The 21,016-nt window shown below is 44.9% G+C and overlaps 1 protein-coding gene across 1 annotated transcript in view; it reads right to left on the bottom strand.

Annotated features, from left to right (window-relative positions):
• TMTC4 (transmembrane O-mannosyltransferase targeting cadherins 4) overlaps positions 1–21,016 on the bottom strand; it is a 446,521-nt gene that overhangs the window by 105,898 nt on the left and 319,607 nt on the right. Inside the window, exons 13-14 of the mRNA XM_069205065.1 lie at positions 608–715; positions 375–516 (exon numbers count right to left, since the gene is read on the bottom strand). Coding sequence (XP_069061166.1) covers positions 375–516; positions 608–715 — 250 coding nt within the window. The remainder of the gene's footprint in view (positions 1–374; positions 517–607; positions 716–21,016) is intronic.

The raw sequence follows: 21,016 nt of genomic DNA, 5'->3' as shown, positions 1-21,016 counted from the left end.
ACAACAAGAAAATCAAATTACTGAGGGGAAGATTCTAAACTAGTTGCTTGTCCACTGGTACTTATTATTTTACAAATCAAATCAATCACTATCTGTTATCCAGTCTCTTTGCCAGCCTTCATCAAGAACCTTCCTTCCAAGTTCTTACTAGTCCTCTTGAAAGTCCTTACTGTTCACAAACATGACACAGATAGTGGGCAAAGTATTTCTTCCGTAGTTCCTGTTCCATATAGCAGTAAGGAGATGCACTTTTTGCCAAAGGTGTACAGCATAGGTTCTGTGCTGCTTATGTTAAACCAGCTTTTGTAGGTTTTATCAAGTCTACAAAATTGATCTCTGCGATGTTTGCAATACGAACAAGCCACATTACTTACCAGGCGACCCAAGTTGTAGTAACAGTCTGGATATTTCTTTCTGTGTTTGATTGCGGTCCAATAGCTTTTTTCAGCCTCATGAAACCTTTTAAGGCTATTTTGTACTATTCCAAGGTTCATCCAGGCCGCAGCAAAGTCAGGTCTGAGAAGCAAAAATCACACTTTTACAAAAACAACATACTTGACAAACTTTGAATTAGGTCTGTTTCTGTAAGTGACTCTAATTCACATACTGTATCTGCACAGCTAATGACAGGACTTCCTCTGCTTCCTGGAGTTCATTTCTTTCTTTCAAGATATTACCAAGATTGTTCATGGCATGCACGTATTTGGAGTTCAACCTGTAAGATGCAAGAAGGCATGTTTACATGAAAGTAAGACGTGCATTCATTCATTTTAATACATCTCAAAATTACATTTTAGCATGGCACTGGTATCACACCATTATTTTCCAAATTGTTATTAATTTGCTTCTCGAAGATTTAAGCTATAATTAATTATATGTATTTGCTTAAAGCAAGATGCTGTAGTCTGCTATGGAGTCAATGATTAAAAAATCCAAACAAAACTGCCGTCAATAAAGAATATTCACTGAAAAAGTTAAGCTAAAAGGAATTATGGTTAAGACAGTAAAAATAATAGTAATTTTTCAGTGCTCTCCTACATAATGAGATAGGTATATATATATAAATATATATATATTTTTAATCAAAAATTAGCAGTGCACTCCATTAGAGGTGATAATTCTCACGTTTATTTCATGTTCAAGCTGGAAAAATAAAACGAACGACGCGTTTCGACCGTCTGGTCTTTTTCGACTTCGAACTCGAAAAAGACCAGACGGTCGAAACGCGTTGTTCGTTTTATTTTTCCAGCTTGAACATGAAATAAACGTGAGAATTATCACCCCTAATGGAGTGCACTGCAAATTTTTGATTAAAAACATTGTTTTGGGTTGGCTCGCCTCAGCAGTAGCACCGGTAATTGGAGCGCGGTGCCTTTTCTGAGCCTTTTTGTTTCTTATATATATATATATATATATATATATATATATATATATATATATATATATATATATATATATATATATATAATAATGGTTAAATCATATACGGTTTAACAAGTGATGTCACTTATGCTGTCATTTGTGATGGCGTGTGAGGTTAAGAAAAATGGTTTGAAGAAGGGTTTTTACCCCTGAATGGTGTATTATAAACGGTTACTTTCAGTGCTTTTAGGTCCGTTCTGGCCCCTGTTGTAATCTCTCTGTGGGCTTTTAACCACGCCTATGTCATAGGCATCACTTTCATTGGTTCGTGAGCTTGCCTTTTAAAATTCGCTTGATGTGATTTGTGAAAGGCATGCATACATCATGCCTTTTCCTGTGTTTAGCCCTCCTCGAGAGCACTGGTAAACTACTGAAAACATACAAGGCTCCATGTTTTCCGTGTGGCTTCTGGACTACTTTTCTTTTCATTTCCTACGCAGCGCGATCTCGCTGGGCAGGAGTCGAGCGCTTTGCATGACATTGAGCCTGTTGCATGAATAATTGCACTTTTGCTGATATGTTTGACTGCGAGCAAACTTCTGTTTCCTTTGTGTGCTCCTCCGCGCTCATGGTGTGGCGCTTTAAATCGGCTTGCTTATGTAAAACTGTACTACTTTTCATTTTGAATTTATGTGGCAAGAAAAGTCTGGCTAGGCTTAAAGGTCTAACTGGAGCAAATGCGAGACCTATTGCATTGCAAATGCTTGTTTTAAACATATTGTTATAGTGTTATGTTATACATCATACAGTGTAGTCATGCATATTAAATATAGCTTGAGTAGTCTTCATGGGATTATGTGTATAAGTGTACTTTAAAGAGAGCTGCAAACTTCACAAACCTCAATGTTATTAATTTCAGCGTCCTCAGATACCAGTGCTGTTGCTACCATCAACAGTTAACTTTAATATTACAACAACATTAACAACTTGTAATGCCCAGTCTCACCCATTGTTGCTTTGCTGTCTATAGGAGCATAGCTCACGATGATCCTTTGGTGTCTCACTACTGTTCCATGCCAGGTCTCTGACTTTTAGACAGCCTTAATTGTCTCCCTAAACCATTTTTCCCAATAAAATTATAAATAGCACACAACATTAAAGGGCTTTTGTTAAACAGGCTTCATTCATTGGTCTGTTGAATTGTCATTCACATTTTGACTCTGCTCACCACAGCATACAACTTGGGACAATGGCTCAGTCCATTTTACCCACTGGCTCCAGTCACTTTCAGTGATAGCACAAAGCTTATGATAATTATTCACATCTAAAAGCAGTTCCTTTCTGTTCAGTCACAAAGCTATTTCAAAGTGTGCTTTTTAAATTGTATTTTTGTATATGATTTTGAAATTTGTTATTTAATTTTCCCATACATTAGGTACCCCTCTAGATGGTGATTTATTTATAATCTCCTTTTTGAAGCTGCTTTTAAAAGTGTTTAAGTAACAATGTAGCTTACTGCAGTTTGTGTGGGTAGTTAGTAAAATGCATTGCATCTCTAAAAGGCTTGTGTTTTTAAACATATATATATATCTCACAGGTATAACAGTGACATCCATTTAAATTTAACATTTGTCTTGCTAGCATATGTGGGGGCCACATTTAGGTGGCAGATTTTGTTCTTTTTTGCTTTTTAAATTCGTGGGATATGCTTGCAATAGGAAATTGTAAAAAAGAAAAAAAAGAAAAAAAGATAACCAATACATCAGCAAGCAAAGACCAAACCTACAGCTTTGCAAATGAGCGATTATGTTGGGGATCAGAGCCCTAATTTAGCTTCAGCTTCAAGCTTTTTCAAGCTGTTTCTTTTACAATACTGAGTTACTGATTTGCAGGTTTAACCATAACATTCTTTAATTTAAGATGTCAGTAAGTTACTTTGATCTATTAATGATCTACTTCAGGGGTGTACAGCCTAGGTGAAGGAGAGTCTGTTCCAGTTCAGATATTCAAGATAACCACTGAATGTGCAAATACTAACCATTTTGATTCATTCTGTGTAAATGTATTGCATCTGATTATCTTGAAACATTTAACTGAATCCATCCTCCTGGATCTAGGTTAAACAACCCTGAACTACTTTATGAGGCCCAGGACTTCAGCTTCAAACCAAGCCCAGAATGCGGGCCAATACTTTCCATCAAATCCTGAATGCAGTTATCCCAGCCCCAGTACTCACAATGCATGCTCTTCAGCCATGCCCAGCATCTGAAGGCACAAGGCGAATTCCATTCAGTGTGCTCAGTATCTCACTCTCAATATTCACTGGGTAAACCCCTGTCAATGTGTAACAAATATTGACTGTAAGAAATGTCCTTACACCACACCATGTGTGCAGTCTCTCTTTCCAATTTAACCACAGGGCTCAACTTTTAGTCATAAGCTGGAACTGGACAGAACATTTGGCTGCGCCCAGTATGTAGAGAGTACAGGGATTCCCCCAAGGACCAGTGCCATGTGACGACACACTTTGATCACACCCAGCACGCAACAAGATCCAAAAGTTGCCTTTGGTCACATCCTCATGTTTATCTACCACTAGTAATTTAGGTTACGGCTTTCACCTTACTTCAGCAGATAAGGGTTACAGTCAGAGGCTATAACTTGCAAGTAGGGGCTGCAGGTTATGTCCATCAGCCATGCCATTCATCCAATCCTCCGACCCCTGTCCCCACTGGGCAGCCTTTAGCTGTGCCCATAGGGCACTTGTGACCGGGCATTATCTTTGGCCATGCTCTATGGGTCTTTCCGAAACCCCAGTACCAAATAGACATGGTACTCGGGTAAGGTTTAATGCATTCTACCTTATCAAGATATTATGTAGTAATATACTGAAAAACAAAATAAAGATTGAAATGGAATATGATCAAGAGATTTTGGTTCACAAACTAGTCCACCACCAATTGAAAACCATAAAAAAAGATAAAGAGTGGTAGAGATTGTTTCCAGATCTATACAAAACAAGATAGGTTAAAAAGGAGGTGGGGATAAATAAACCCTAAACCAAAGGAAAAAGACAAGAAATATCCTCTTAAACCATAGGACTCAAAATAACTATGTCATTAGAGATTCACCAGAACAAATATAACTATGAAAGGGAAGTAGTCTCATTCATTAATAACTCAGATGTAGGGATTATGCATGATTTTCAAACAGGGAAAAAGGATAGGATCTTACTTTTTTAACTTATTTCAGAAACGTTTTTTATTTTCAAGACAAGAGCAGAATAATTATAGCAAGACAATAAATCAACACATGCAGTTTTGTGCAAATGATGGGTATTGAACCCTCTATAGTCACCTCTATTAATATTTGGTAGCCTGTAACCCCCATGTGGAGGCCATTCATCAGTAACATAAAGAATTGCCCATCTCTAATACAGAGGGTGAAATAAATCCTTCCTCTCCCACAACTCCAAAGGTTGTCCAAGTTAGAGTTACTTACATTACACATTGTGTGTCAGATGCGTACATAGGTATATCTGGGCTGTTCCGGGAGGGGGCTGCCTCCACAGGAAAGTTTATATCCTAGCCAATCAAGCACATCTTTTATGTCCATTTCTGGGGCATATCCAATGTTATTTTACCTAGCTGCATTAATTCACTAAACAATTGAAAACAAGTTGCTACAAAGTGTATGACTGGAGTAGGAGCTACCATTCAACACCGATAGAGGTTATAATCCTCACAGGACAGCCAGGAAAACCAAATGACAATCCTGCAGGCACACTATATACAACCAGTCTTTCTGAGGGTACTGAAGATACATATGTATAGGGCATTGTTTCCTAAACTGGATCGCAAGCATATTTTTGGTGGGTTGTGAAAGTACAAGCAAGACATAAAGATTCCTTTCAATTCTGTGCTTATCCTGTCACATTTGCTGGCTTTAAAGACAGAGGGCAAATGTCAGGCTATGTTTTCTTGTTACCACAACGTTAGAGTGAGAAACTGTCCCCTAGCTGCGCTCCCCCCCAAAAAAAACATAGGTGTCTAGAGAGTAGTAGAGTGCGAAAAGGAGGGTTGATCTCCTTAGGTTAATAAACATTATGGAGCCTACTATGGAACCCTTTTGTCTACTATGAAAAGGTTAATCAGGAAAATCATGGTTTTTAGCGAAGGAGTCACTTTGAGATAATGGCCTGCCTACAGTCAGACCAGGTTTCGGAGATACTAATAAGCCTTTTGTTTTTGTTCTTCTTGTAGGTACTTCAAAATATGAAATTGGTTTCAGAATTAGGTGAGAGCAATATGCCTCACACATATAAATGATTCACATTAGTGATAGGCAGGTAACGTTGCGATAGCACTGACGAAGGCCCAGAGAACTGTAGGGCTCTTAGAGAGGGCTGAAACATGCTGGCTTGAGATTGATGTTTCTAGGAACATTTGGTCGTAAAGGAGACCCATGATGTGTTGCTTCTGTTGATGCCTTTGGCACCCTCTATCAAAGGAACTCTTTCGGGTATACCAGTAGGTATTTTTAACCGTATTATCTGGATCCCTGCTTATATCCAGTTGGTTCTTTAAGCACTCCCAAGAATCTTGGTTGAGCCTGCCCTGGTAGTACTATCTTACCAGTGTGTGGATGGACTGTCAATGATGAAGCATGTTATTATTACTGGGTGAGGCATCTATTCCATTTCTTGGAAAAACCCGTTGGTTGACAGTAGCAGGGGTTTTGTTCATAGTTACATATTTTTCCTTTGTTCTGTGTCTTCCTTTGGCCTAGTTCTATTGTGGGTGTAATTGTTTTTTGGGAGAGTGCAGCTAGGCAATAATCTCTCACTCTCACATTGTGGTAACAAGTGTAGAAGGGCTGTGATAGCCTCAATAGAATTTTGCTTTGAAAGAATTGATCCACTGAACAAACAAAGTCAATTTTGAAACCAAAAGGTTTTTGGTCATGGCTGCAGGCCTCGCATTTGACGAGTTAGTCATTTCCTCGATTTAGCACCACCTTATCTCATTAGACACAATTCTATCCCTGGGCAGTACGAATGCCAAATTTTGGGACTCCATGACTGTAAGGAAATGCCTCCTTGGCATGGTTAACCCCTAACTTTTTGCCTTTGCTGATGCTAAGTTATGATTTGAAAGTGTGCTGGGACCCTGCTAACCAGGCCCCAGCACCAGTGTTCTTTCCCTAAACTGTACCTTTGTCTCCACAATTGTCATAACCCTGGTACTCAGGTAAGTCCCTTGTAACTGGTTCCCCTGGTACCAAGGGCCCTGATGCCAGGGAAGGTCTCTAAGGGCTGCAGCATGTCTTATGCCACCCTGGGGACCCCTCACTCAGCACATGCACACTGCCTCACAGCTTGTGTGTGCTGGTGGGGAGAAAATGACTAAGTCGACATGGCACTCCTCTCAGACTGCCATGCCAATCTCACACTGCCTGTGACATAGGTAAGTCACCCCTCTAGCAGGCCTTACAGCCCAAAGACAGGGTGCACTATACCACAGGTGAGGGTATAAGTGCATGAGCAGTATGCCCCTACAGTGTCTGAGCAAAACCTTAGACATTGTTAGTGCAGGATACCCATAAGAGTATATGGTCTGGGAGTTTGTCAAACACGAACTCCACAGTTCCATAATGGCTACACTGAAAACTGGGAAGTTTGGTATCAAACTTCTCAGCACAATAAATGCACACTGATGCCAGTGTGCAATTTATTGTAACATACACCCAGAATACCTACCTGACTTCTAGTGTTAGGCTGACCATTTCCTGCCAGCCTGCCACACACCAGAGATGTTGCTGGCCACATGGGGAGAGTGCCTTTGTCACTCTGTGGCCAGGAACAAAGCCTGTACTGGGTGGAGGTGCTTCTCACCTCCCCATGCAGGAACTGTAACAACTGGTGGTGAGCCTCAAAGGCTCACCCCTTTTGTTACAGCGCCCCAGAGCATCCCAGCTGGTGGAGATGCCGCCCCTCCGGCCACTGCCCCCGCTTTTGGAGGCAAGGCTGGAGGAGATAATGAGAAAAACAAGGAGGAGTCACCCACCAGTCAGGACAGCCCTTAAAGTGTCCTGAGCTGAGGTGACCCCTGCCTTGAGAAATCCTCCATCTTGAGTTTGGAGGATTCCCCCAATAGGATTAGGGATATGCCCCCCTCCCCACAGGGAGGAGGCACAAAGAGGGTTTAGCCACCCTCAAGGACAGTAGCCATTGGCTACTGCCCTCCCAGACCTAAACACACCCCTGCCCTAAATTCAGTACTGCTGACATACAAGCCTGCAGAGAAGGAGAAAGACAACAACTGCTTTGGCCCCAGCCCTACCAGCCTGTCTCCAACTTCGTAAACCTGCTCCAGCGATGCATCCGACAGGGACCAGTGACTTCTGAAGCCTCAGAGGACTGCCCTGGACTAAAGGACCAAGAAACTCCAGTGAACAGCGGCCCTGTTCAAAACCACCTACTTCTTTGCAACAAAGAGGCAACTTCCAAAGACTTCACATTTCTAGCTGGAAGCTTGAGACTCTGAACCCGACGCCCCCAGCTCGACATGCAGAAAACCAACACCTCAGGGAGGACTCCCCGGCGACTGCAAGCCCGTGAGTAACCAGGGACGACCCCCCTGAGATCCCACAGTGACGCCTGCAGAGAAAATCCAGAGGCTCCCCCTGACTGAGACTGCCTGTAACAAGGGGCCTGACGAATGGAACCAACACAGCACCCGCAGCCCCCAGGACCTGAAGGAACCGAACTTCGATGCAGGAGTGACCCCAAGGTGACACTTTGCCTAGCCCAGGTGGTGGCTGTCCTGAGAAGCCCCCCCCCGTGCCTGCCTGCACAGCTAGAGTGACCCCCGGGCCCCTCCATTGAAACCTATACAAACCCCGATGCCTGCTTTGCACACTGGGCCCGGCCGCCCTTGTGCCGCTGAGGGTGTGTTTTGTGTGCCCCTGGTCTGCCCCCCCGAGGACGCAGGTACTTACCTGCTGGCAGACTGGAACCGGAGCACCCCTGTTCTCCATAGGAGCCTATGTGTTTTAAGCACGTCTTTGACCTCTGCACCTGACAGCTGCTGGTGTGGTAACTTTATGGTTACCTTGAACCCCCAACGGTGGGCTGCCTATGCCCCAGGACTGAGACTTGTAAGTGTTTTACTTACCTCCTAATCTAACCATTACTTACCTCCCCCAGGAACTGTTGATTTTTGCTCTGTGTACACTTTGAAAATAGCTTATTGCCATTTTTACAAAGACTGTACATTATATTGTTTCCATTCAAAGTTCCTAAAGTATCTAAGTGAAGTACCTTACATTTAAAGTATTAACTGTAAATCTTGAACCTGTGGTTCTTAAAATAAACTAAGAAAATATATATTTCAATATAAATATCTATTGGTCTGGAGTAAGTCTTTGAGTGTGTGTTCCTCATTTATTGCCAGTGTGTGTACAACAAATGCTTAACACTACCCTCTGATAAGCCTACTGCTCGACCACACTACCACAAAATAGAGCAATTGAATTATCTACCTTTGCCACTATCTTACCTCTAAGGGGAACCCTTGGACTCTGTGCACACTATTTCTTACTTTGAAATAGAATATACAGAGCCAACTTCCTACAATGACCCATTTAAAAAGGGCACATATAAAGACATTGTTACATGGGGTGAACATGACGGAATAGCTAAAGGGCAATATAGCTCCCAATGGCTTGATCGTATCCAACCCTCCGTGAAGTTTTTGCAAGATGCTGGATTTAGGAAACTTGATGGCATGGAAATTTACCAGGGACTTGATAGTCGTGATCAGGCAAACAGCGAAAAGATTGTCAGATGCTCTGTTGATTCAAATAAAAACTATGGAGAGTGGGCTGTGGAGACAGGTCACGCTAACGGTTTCTAAGAAGAAACTTGAGGACAATAACAAAATAATCGAGTATAAAGAATATTTGACACAAAGTAAAATTGATTAATTTTCAGAAGGGCTTGAAATTATTTTCCTTCGAGGAAACTTTTATCTACTCAAGACAGGATTATCAACCACAACAATGAGAGAATTTTGATTTTTCTGATACAGATAGCGCAGATTCAGGGTGATTCTCAAGGGGCCTGTTTCATAATAGGCCCAGTCATTTCCAGGCAAGGAGAGTGGGTGGATACCCGTACAGGTCCAGAGGAAATTTCTTTCTACCACCCCAGGCACCTTTCTCATATTTTTAGGGAGAGGCCATAACCAGGGAAGAGGAAGAAAGAGTACACAAAAGGTACAATGGGCAGACCAACCACAGAAGGATCCAGATTCGGACCCCCAACCATGAACCAGCAAAACAAGTCAGGACTGATAAATCTAAGTGAACATACATTAACGGAGAATCAAAGGGAAGTCCTCGAGAAAGGCTTGGGGATTTTTCTGACCCCAAAACCCAACATTTTTGGTTTAAGTCAAGAACTTGTACAATGTTTTCGACTGAACTGCTTAACAGTCTTTTTCAAGGACTAACAGCCCTCAAACACTGAGGATGAAAGTAGTACCAGCCTCCAAAATAAGTCAACCTTCTTTCCACTGACACATACACAATGCCACCAGAGGTACTAGTATTTGAAAGCGCAATCACACAAGAAGTGGATGGGCTTAGAATGGACATCACCCATGTATTCCAAAATCTATCCCAATCTGAGAGCCAGGCTTTGATGGAGATCGGGTGTATAGATTCAATTGTTATAAAACCTGCAGATAAATGGGTAGCCACAGTAGTTCCCCTAAGGAAATGTACAGACAGGAATGCTTGAAACTCCTCTAGGACTGGTGCAACTACGGCATTCTGGACTGTGATCCCACAGGAGATATCCAAGAGGACATTACCTTCATGGTGAAAGCAGCAGAAGAGACGGGATGGATAAGTCAGGAAGCAGATTTCCTGATTTAGAGGAGTCCCAGGGTACCTTATTTTTATATCTTACCCAAACTCCATGAGGGGAAGATCCCTCCTCCTGGTAGACCCATTGTCACAGGTTTAGGGTCACTCATGGAACCCTTTTCGAAATTCACAGATCCTTTCCTGAGACCATTAGTTTCTACAATGCCACCATTTGTGATTGACAATAAGGATGTCCTGAATATGATACAGGACATCAATTATGAACTTGGTAAGGACCTACTCATGACTTTGGCTGTGGAGGCCCTGTATATGATTATTCCGCAGGAGGCCTCATTGAAAGTTTTGGAATCCATCCTGGAAGTGACACCATGGGACTCAACCACACGTAGGGATTTCGTTTTAGATTGCACCCACATGGTCCTAACCAGAAACTACTTTTAGTTTGAGGAGAATCTTTACTTACAGAACCCCCAACATCAATGGGCAGTACCTTTGCCCCAAGTGAGGCCTGTCTGTATGTAGGATTTCAGGCTAAAATATGTTTACAGAAATGCTAACCCTTTTAGGACTAACATTTGTATATGGAAACGGTATATAGATGATGTGTTTATCATCTGGAATGGCAGTGAAGAGCAGGTCCTAAAGTTTATGAGATGGCTGAATTCAAGAGATCCTTATTTATGCTTTACGCTCACAATTGATAGGGAGTCAATTACTTTCCTGGACTTGGGGTTTAGTTGGTAGACAGAAGGCTACAGTTTGAGGTCTATTATAAACCAACCGACTGCAACAATTTACCTAGGTACGATAGTTTCCACTCAAAGTCATTGAGGGACAACCAACCTATTGGACAATTCTTAGGATTATGCAGAAACTGTACTGACAAAAGGGATTATGATAAACATGTAAAGTTTCTTTCTGATAAAATAAGTATACAATTGTTTCCTAACCTCTTGATCAAAAAGGCCAGGAAAAGGGCTGATAATAATGCCAGGGAACAGCTATTAGAAACTTGAAAAACCCTCTAATGACTGATTGATATGCATCACTACGTTTGGCACACACTCCAATCAGTTAAAGAAATATGTTTTAAAACACTGAAGGATCTTAAATTTGCGCCCTCTGAATTTTGAGAAATCATTGTTCACACTTAAGAAGAGGAAGTCACTAAGAGATCTTCTGGTTAACACTAAACTAAAAACAAGACAAACCCAGGTCCAGACAATACACAATGTGGAAACTCCCACCCGGTACAGGCAATTTCCCTTGCAGCAGGTGCAACATTTGTCCTCTTAGGAGACAGATCAGGGAATTGGATTTAGGTTTAAGAACCCCATGGGTCCTTAAAAATCATTCCAACTGTGACACAATGAATTGCATATATGTCCTTACCTGCCCTTGTGGCCTGAAACATATAGGCATGACCACAAGAAAAGTAAGGGTATGGATCAGTGAGCAGAGGAGCACTTTGAGGCGTAAGAAAACAGTTACAAAATTGATAAGCCATTTTGTCATGTGTGGCCACTCAGAGGACGACTTTACATGTTACATCATCAACAAATCACAGTGGGCTACTGAGCAGCAACTGTTTATATATGACAATGAATTTATAGGCTTTCCAGTGTGAAGTAGGGTCATAATGACGATATTCCTTGAACCTAGTTAACTGACAAGTAATCATGGAAATGAGACAGTCATTAGTTAAGAACATCACGGCCCAGGGGAGCCCTTGCGCACTGTACATTGGATCTTTGTTCACCGAAGCCAACTGATTTTTCACAATAGGAACCTCTAATATAATATAATGAGGGATGTCCAGAATACCTAAATTATATTTGGTTTGAAAACTGACAACAAAACCTATTGTCATATGCATGGGTTCGAGTGGCCAAGTGCTACAGTAACCCCTGGAGCGATAGTAGAAAGTAACAGACATATCCTTTATGGCCAAGTAGGTTCTGGATGACCCTTAAGGTTCATGAGAAGCCCTGTGTTAGAGACACGCCCCTATTACAAGCACTGAGGTGACACCAGTAATGGTACAGCGCCTGTACTGATTATTTGAGAGTTATACTCTTTATTTCGGCTAAAAGCCATAAAAGTATTACAATCAGCATATCTGCGATATGCACATTAACTTAATCATCACTATTTCATTGTCCTCTCATGAGCTTGCTACCAGCACAGAGATTTAATAAAACAACCGGCGGGAGAGAGATTAACAATCACAGTACCCTTAATGGGATAGCTTAAACCAGATTTTACACAGTATCTTCCCTAAAATAAAAACTTGTCAATGTGACATACTGTAACCAGGGAGTTCATTCAGTATGCTTGACCCATAACGTGCTTACAAAAAGAAAAAATCATCCCAGGTTAATTACTAGGTCACATGACCTTTGGGAACACAGCTTTTACGAGCAAATTCTATGCCCAGTATAAGTAATGAGAGGCGGCAAACACTATTTGTTCCTTAGGATCGCTCTTTAAGATCCTAAGTGTCTCCCTGTAATGCTTTTTGCCATCAGTTTTGCACACAGCAATTAGCAATTTTTTCCTTGCTGAGCGATAATTGGCGTGTAATGGGTTCTTGGTCTACACGTGATTGATATTGAAATGACTCTACAGGCACAGGGCTTGGTTGATATTTCCTTTATTTGTATTCTATTCCAGGGTCTTTCTTATCTCTTTCTGGGGGGAACGTTTCTTCTTCCTTTTAGTTCATAACTGTTAGGTGATGTATTTGCTTTCCTTCAGGTCGTTCCGGTGGATGCCCGAAACCCATCTGTCTGATGGTTGAGTAGGGTCAGGAGCTCGTCCCAGAAGAGGTGGACTGGTTTCCCCAAAACAACAGAAAGACCGGAAAAAAGGTAAGTGTAGATGTTGGTTTAGGGTTTTTATAGGGTTAGTACGGTTGTGGGAGGGTAGGGGTGCAGGGTTGTGCATGGGGACTAAATTTATAGTGTGTTTACCTTCCCGTGTATAGATTCTCTCTCTCTCTGTCTGTCTGTTTTATAGTAGTTTTATATAAGAGGATGGTTATTTTCACCACCTTGTCCGTGTGTTAAATGGTATCGCCTTCCCTTAAACACCTCTTCCCCAATCCTCCCTCCACTCCCTCTAGGCTTCTCCCACCCTTCAGCCATTCGGGTAGAAGTTTTAAGGTGAGGTACGATCGTACCTGAGTATGCCACGCCCCTCCTGGGACGTGGCGGCTTCCTTCGTTTCTCCTCGGCGTCTCTCTGGGGATCTTCGGATCCTCCTGCAGCTGTTCTCCAGTCTCGGGTCTCCATCGGTCTTCGTTTGCGGTCTCCCTTCTTTCAGTTTCCCCGGGTCGCTGTCCTCCTTGGGTTCCGGGCGTTTCTCTCACTCCGGTCTCCGTCCAGAAGTCTTCCTCCGGCTTGTCAGACCCACACACGTTTTGTCCTATGGTTCTCTCTATTTCTGTGTTTGTGACTCGGAGCTCCTCCTCCGACGTCACTTCCGGTTTAGTTGTTCGCTCTGCCGTACCCCCGGGGTATGGGGTTATCGGCTCGTGGTTATGGTTCGTAACCGTGGCAATAGACGGCCGGTTACATGGCGCAAAAAAAAAAAAAAAGTACCTTTGTCTCTTCGATGTGTGGACAAAATGGACAGCAGTTTGAAGAGCAACCCAGTTTGCCCCACTTCGAGGTACGTGTTTTTAAAGAAAGAATACTGCATCTGAAGTACAAGTTACTTACCTTCAGTAATGATATATCTGGTAGAGACATATTCTAGTTGCAGATTCCTTACCTTTGAATTTCCCCAGGCGTCGGACTGGATCTGTAGATTTTTCTTCGAGCAGTACCTCTGTGCGCCGTCAGATGGCATTGGTCGACTCCGCAGGCGTCGCTGGCATCGTGATGACATCGCAGTCGTATATAGGCGCCACCCCGGCATGCTGACATCAGTTTCTTTTTACGACTTTCCATGCCAGTAGCGCGGAGCCATGAAGAACACAGAGTGATGTGCCAGAACTAGTGCCCTTAAAGGGAAGTTCCTGTCCCTAGAAATCAGTTCACAGTGAGGGGAGGATGGGCGGGTCGGTAAGGAATCTGCAACTAGAATATGTCTCTACCAGATATATTGTTAGCAAAGGAAAGTAACTTGTACAACCGATAGAGACTTCTAGTTGCAGATTCCTTACGTTTGAATAGATACCCGAGCAATACCATCCCTGGTGGTGGGCTGCGACCCAAGATCACACCAAGAAGTCCTGCAGGACTGAACAGCCAAAGTAGCAGTCCCTTCGGACCTGACTGTCTAGGCAGTAGTGTTTGGTAAAAGTGTGCAGATATGCCCACGTTGCTGCCTGACAGATGTCCAGGACTTGAACGCCCCGAGCTAGCGCTGTGGAAGCAGCAGTAACTCTGGTAGAGTGAGCTCGCAAACCTTCAGGAGGTTGCTTTTTAACCAGAGCGTAGCACATTTTGATGCATAAGAGTACCCATTGTGAAATGGTCTTCTTCTGCACCTTCTTCGCACCCATGTATCCCACAAAGAGTCCACCCGGATGTCTTTGGTATGATCAAGATAGAATGCCAATGCTCTTTTTGGGTCCAGACAGTGGAATCGCTCCTCTTCATGAGAGGGATGTGGGGGTGCATAAAAGGTAGGCAAGGTGATGGAATGTCTGACATGTAAGGGTGTCACTACTTTAGGTAGAAAAGAAGCCCTTGTGCGAAGTACCACTTCAGGATGGATGGCCAGGAAAGGTGGCTTAGATGACAGCCTGCAGCACACTTACTCTGCGGCAGAAGTAATGGCAACTAAAAAGCCAGTCTTGATAGTTAGGACCCATAAAGGGCAGTTGTGAAGTGGCTCAAATGGGGTACACATAACTTATGTCAATACGAGATTGAGATCCCATTGGGGCTTGATGAAAGGGATAGGAGGAAAGAGATGTGTGAGGCCTTTAATAAACCTCCCAAGTAGAGGAAATTTAAATAAGGAAGGCTGATCTGGTAACCTCAAGAAAGAAGCGATATTCGAAAGATATCCCTTTAGAGTGCCCAAGGTGGAACCCTGCTGGGCAAGGGAAAAAATAAAGAGAAGGACTTGAGAAAGAGGAGCAGATAGAGGATCGACAGATTTGTCGATGCACCATGCTACAAATTTCTTCCAAAACAGGCGTATAGAGTTTTGGTTGAGGGACGCCTGGCTGCCAAGATAACGTCACAGACTTCAAGCGGCAAGTCAAAAGGCATCAACTGTCGCCGCTCAATATCCACGCATGAAGCCACAAAGTTGACAAGTTCGTGTGGAGGACCCTCCCCTGCTGCTGTGACAGAAGATCCTCCTAAAGAGGGAGGCTGATTGTGGAGCTATGGCCATGGTCAACAGCTCGCGATACCAGACTCTTCGTGCCCAGTCCAGAGCCACCAGTATTACTTGGGCCCGGTCTTGCCTGATCTTCATCAGAACTCTGGGCAGAAAGGCGTACAACAGGGTGCTTGAATTCCACTTGTGACGAAAAGTGTCGCTGAGCGAGTGCCACCTTGAAAACTCCAATGCGCAAAGCTGACATTGTGCGTTCCCTACGGAGGCGAACAAGTCTAATCAAGGTTCTCCCCACTGAAGGAAGAGACGTTGCGCCACCTCCGGATGGAGATGCCATTCGTGATCGACCATGCATCATAGGCCGAGTTCAACTGCTCTGGCATTCGAGGAACCCGCCAGGTGTTAAACCACCAGGGAAATGCCCTGATGTTCCAGCCAAGTCCAGAGGCGAAGAGCCTCTTGACAAAGGGTCCACAACCCCACTCCGCCTTGTTTGTTGCAATACCACATGGTGGTGGTGTTGTCCGTGAACACCTGCACTGCTTTCCCCTTGAGAGAGGGAAAGAATGCTTTCTATGCTAGTCGAATCGCTTGGCGCTCTGGATGAGTGAGCTGGAGCCCGGTTTCCCGCAGAGACCAGAGGCCTCTGATCTCTGTCCCTCCCATGTGGGCGCCCCATCCCAGGAGTGACGCATCTGTCACAACTGTAATATCTGGTTGGGTACAGGAGAGGGATCCGCCCTTGACCCAATCCTGATTCGTTAACTACCACTGCAGGTCTCTCGCAGTTCCTTCCGAGATCTGGCCCTTGTCTGAGAGATTCCCCTGATGCTGCGCCCACTGGAACTTCAGGTCCCACTACAGAGCCCACATATGCCATCTGGCATTTTGAACCAGCAGGATGAAGGAGGCCATGAGGCCCAGCAGCCTCAGAGTCATTCTCACCGAAATCCAGGACAGAGGCTGAAACATTGGTATCATAGCCCGAATATCCTGGACTCGTTTTTCAGGAGGATATGCCTCAAACTGCACTGTATCCAGAACAGCTCTGATGAAAGGAAGCGTCTGAGAAGGAGTTAGGTGTGACTTCGGCATGTTGATAGTGAACCCCAGTGAATGTAAAAGGTTCGCCATAGTTTGGAGGTGGGAGCTGTCTGTCTGGGGCGAGTTCGCCATAAACAGCCAATCGTCGAGGTGGGGGAAGACTGGGACCCTTAACCTGCGCAGATGAGCTGCCACCACTACCATCACTTTCGTGAACACCCGAGGGGCACTGGTAAGGCCAAAGGGGAGCACGGTAAACTGAAAGTGCTCGTGACCTACCACGAATCGTAGGTAATGTCTGTTTGCCAGCAAGACGGGAATATGGAAGTATGCGTCTTGCAAGTCCAATACTACCATTGAGTCTCCGGGATCCAGGGCACATAGGACCCTGAGCCAATGTCAACATTTTGAACTTCTCCTTTTTGAGGAAGAGATTGGGGGACCAAGGATCTAATATAGGCCGAAGTCCTTTGTCCTTTTTCGGCACCAGAAAGTAGCTGGAATATCAACCACGACCTACTTCTGGCAACTGAACCCTCTTTATAGCTCCTCTGGCCAAAAGGGCTTGGACTTCCTCGCGGAGAAGCGCCATATGATCCTTCGATATTCGACTGTATGAAGGAGGCATGGTGGGAGGAGGTGTCTCGAAGGGGAGGGAGTAGCCCCTCTGGACAATTTAGAGGACGCACCTGTCCGAAGTGATGGTTTGCCTTTGGGGCAGGTGATGGTGAATCCTGCTGCCAACTGGTTCCAGGTGTACTCGCGGACTAGGAAGGTTTGGAGGCTGAGGAGGGGGTGGGGATGGACTGGGCGACCTGCTGGCTCCCTGATCCCCCCGGGGCATGGGATCCCGTGTCCACGCAGGTGCTGTACAGCATTAGCAGGTCGATGGTCAGGGGGGAAAGGATGCGTTTGGGTGCCCCTTCCGTAGCCATGAAAGGGGCAAAAGGCGGTCTGCCATGGTCTAGAAACGGACGCAAGGCCAAGGGACTGGCCCGTGGCTCGGAAATCCTGAAAGTGCTTCCGCCTTGTTTCGGAAGAGACGTGTGCCATCAATGGGCATGTCCATCAAGGACTGCTGGACAAGGATTGCTGGAAATCCCCTGAAAAGCCAGATGTTCTCAGCCAGGCATGGCGTCTCAATGCCACCGTCGATGCAACCGATCCGCCCAGAGAGTCGGTCATATCCAGTCCGCAACGAATTATGAACTTTGCTGCATCCCTCGCATCTGTTAAGGCTTGGGAAAGGATAGTCTGGGCCTCCTCTGGAACTCTAGGCAGCACTTGCGTGACCGTATCCCAGAGAGTATGGGAATAGTGGCCCAAAAGGCAAGCGGTGTTCACGGACTACAGAGCTAGACTGGTGGAAGAAAACAATTTCTTCCCCATGTTGTCCAGTCATTTTGATTCCCTATCCAGGGATGCGGCAGGGAATGCACCAGATGAAGAAGAAGCCTGGATGACAAGGCTCTCAGGCGTGGGGTGTTGGGTGAGGGATTTCAGGTCTGACAGCTCAGGCCGATGGTGATGGGCAATCATCCTATTCACAGGAGCCCCTGTGCTGGGTCTGGACCAAGTACCCAAAAGGACGTCTGTCAATGCTTCATTAAAGGGAAGAAGGGGCCCGGAAATGGAAGTCCAAGGCAGAAGCATGATGGTTAGGATATTAGGCCTAACCTCCACAGAAGGTACCTCAGCCGCCCATCTCAACTCCCTCCTCTGTAGCCATGGTAGGAGGAGAGAGCATGCCAGTGTCAGGGGAGGTGTCTAGACCACTGGCATCACCCAAATCCTGCACCCAGTTCATTTGGGGGTCAAGCTGGTATTCTAAAGGGTCCAGCATCCCCTCCATACTCTCCCCGTATCCATACCCACAAGAATAAGGGTCTGGATGAACCCTGGGCCCAGGACAGCCCACAGAGAACGGAATCGCCATAGATCGATGTCGTTCTGGCTCCGGGTTGTCGTGTATGAGGATGGGATCGACGTCGATTGTGGGCCCAACCAGCGTCGGGAGCGTCGACGTCTGGCCCGATACCAGGGAAGGTCGCCGTGGCATGACCGGTGTCGGGACGGATCTGCTATATGGATCCGGAGGGACCCTCAAGAGCCATGGCCGAAGCTGATGACATTGAAACCCAGGGGGCCCCCACCGACTCACCTGTGCCCCAAGGTGGGTCGGACTGCCCAAAAATGAGGCGCATTGCCTCATAAAATTCTTTAAGCTGGGCAGGGGTGGCTCCAGCTCCCGGGAAGAGTGTCGTCCGAGCGACAGGGTGAAGTCGAAGAACGCTTATCCTTCTTCGACTTCTTCTTCTTGTGACCCAAATGTCCCGATGACTTGGAGGACGAGGAGTGGTGATGACTCTGCGGCCGATCTCAAACGAGACCGTGAGCGCCGAGGAGTCGAGTGCCGGGCTGCCATGAGCTTTAGGGACCACTCCCTCAAAGCTTTCGGGTTCATGGCCCGACACTCGGAGCACAACTTCGGATTGTGATCACGCTCCAGGCACCAAAGACACACGAGGTGCAGGTCCGTCACCCACATAGTTCGGTGACAGGAGTCGCAGGGCTTGAATCCAGTCTTGCGGGACATCCCTCAAAGCATACACAAACTCATCAAAAACTTCGACCAAAGAGACGACGTAGTAAAAAAATGACTGAGGTAGCTCTTCTCCGTATCTGCGGGTAGGCTGCCACGGAAAGAACAGAACTGACATCGGTGCCCAGGCAGCGCTGATATATGACCGCGACGTCATCACGGCGAACACGACACCAGCGACACCCACGGAGTCGATCGACGCCACCTGACCGCGCGTAGAGGTACTGCTCGAAGAAAAATCTCCTGATCCAGTCTGACGCCTGGGGAAATTCAAAGGTAAGGAATCTGCAACTAGAAATCTCTATCAGATTTGAACGTATAAACATTTTCCGTGATAGGGAGCTATTCTATCCACACTGGGGTCTATCCTTGGTCAGCAATTAAAATTCAAGAACTGCCCTGTAATACTCCCTTAAGTATATTCTTTCTAAATCTGATGCACAACATTGTCCCAGTATAAATTGCTTCAGTTGCTGGATATCACCTTTAGCTACTTCTCCTAGAGCAGAACACAGTTCACCCATTCCCACCCTCTCAGACAATTCCCTAATATGTTTTAACCAGGGCATTCGCACTTGCTTGTCACAGGCAAGCAACTCCTTAACTGTCTCCCGATACAGGGCCAGCTCTGCTGTTGACCACAGCCAGATCCAGAACATCACAGGTTTAAGTAAAGTGACCAGATGGATGGGGTTTAGTACCAAATCAAATCTTAGAGGTGTAATGGGCGTAGCTCACTGGTGGGTTAAATATATTTATTCTCGGACTTAGTGAGAATCAATGCATCTACATAACCCCAAATCTCTGCTCTATAAGTAGCAGGTGGCTTTGTAGCAGACTTGTATCCGGCTAAGGCAGATGACAGCGATCCCAAGTGATTGGCCTTTTATTTCCTCCCAATTGCAGATGCCTTTTGGTGCACAATAGACAAACTTTTCTTCAATTGAGCACTCCATGACAGGTTATCGGTCAATCTAAAACCCAGATAATTAAAGTGTGATACCAGCTCTAGGTGAACCTCCATCTACTATCATCTTCCCTCTGAAGGACTGATGTGGATTAATTGTCATAAACATGGATTTTGTTTGACTGAGTTCTAATCTTCTGTCTACGCTAAGGCTGCTAAAGCATCCAGTTCTGTCTGCAGGCCTGATGGATTCTTGGATAAAAGTAGGGTATCATCTGAAAACATTAACAGAGGGACAGGATTTTCAGCAGACTTAGAAGAAGCATGTTTACACTGGCATAACTGCTTGACCGTGCCATTAATATAGATACTGAAGAGGGTGGGGCAAGCACACATCCCCGCCTTACTCCCCATCTGGTAAATATTCTGTAAGTAAGGTCCCCCCCATATTCCATCTAACCCTACCATATGTCTCAACATGAAGGACCCTCAATAGCCTGAGTAGATCGCTTGGGACTCCATATTCTTGCAGAACCTTCCACAGATTCGCCCTTGGGACCAGGTCGAACGCTGCTCTTAAATCAATAAAAGTTACATACAAATGATCCCGCTTTATCATGACATACTTCCAACAAAAAGCTTTAAAGCTAAGGACCGGGTCGAGGGTGCTAATCGTTCTCCTGGAACCTGCCTATGTTTTTTCAAGGATGTAATTCTCATTAGTCAATGCATGCAGATGAAATAATACCTGCCTACAAAAGATTTTTGAGGTGTTATCAAGTAGGGCCCTTTTCATAAATGGGAATAACAGCTCCAGTCCATGATGCAGGGATGGGTTTACCTTTTAAAACAGCATTACTCAAAGCATTCAGATACTGTACCCATATGTATGGCAGAGATAAATATAG

The sequence above is a fragment of the Pleurodeles waltl genome, chromosome 8 (assembly GCF_031143425.1).
Source record: "Pleurodeles waltl isolate 20211129_DDA chromosome 8, aPleWal1.hap1.20221129, whole genome shotgun sequence".
Classification (NCBI taxonomy): Eukaryota; Metazoa; Chordata; class Amphibia; order Caudata; family Salamandridae; genus Pleurodeles; species Pleurodeles waltl.
The sequence above is the reverse complement of the archived record's forward strand: the minus strand, read 5'-3'. Positions and strand labels throughout refer to the sequence as shown.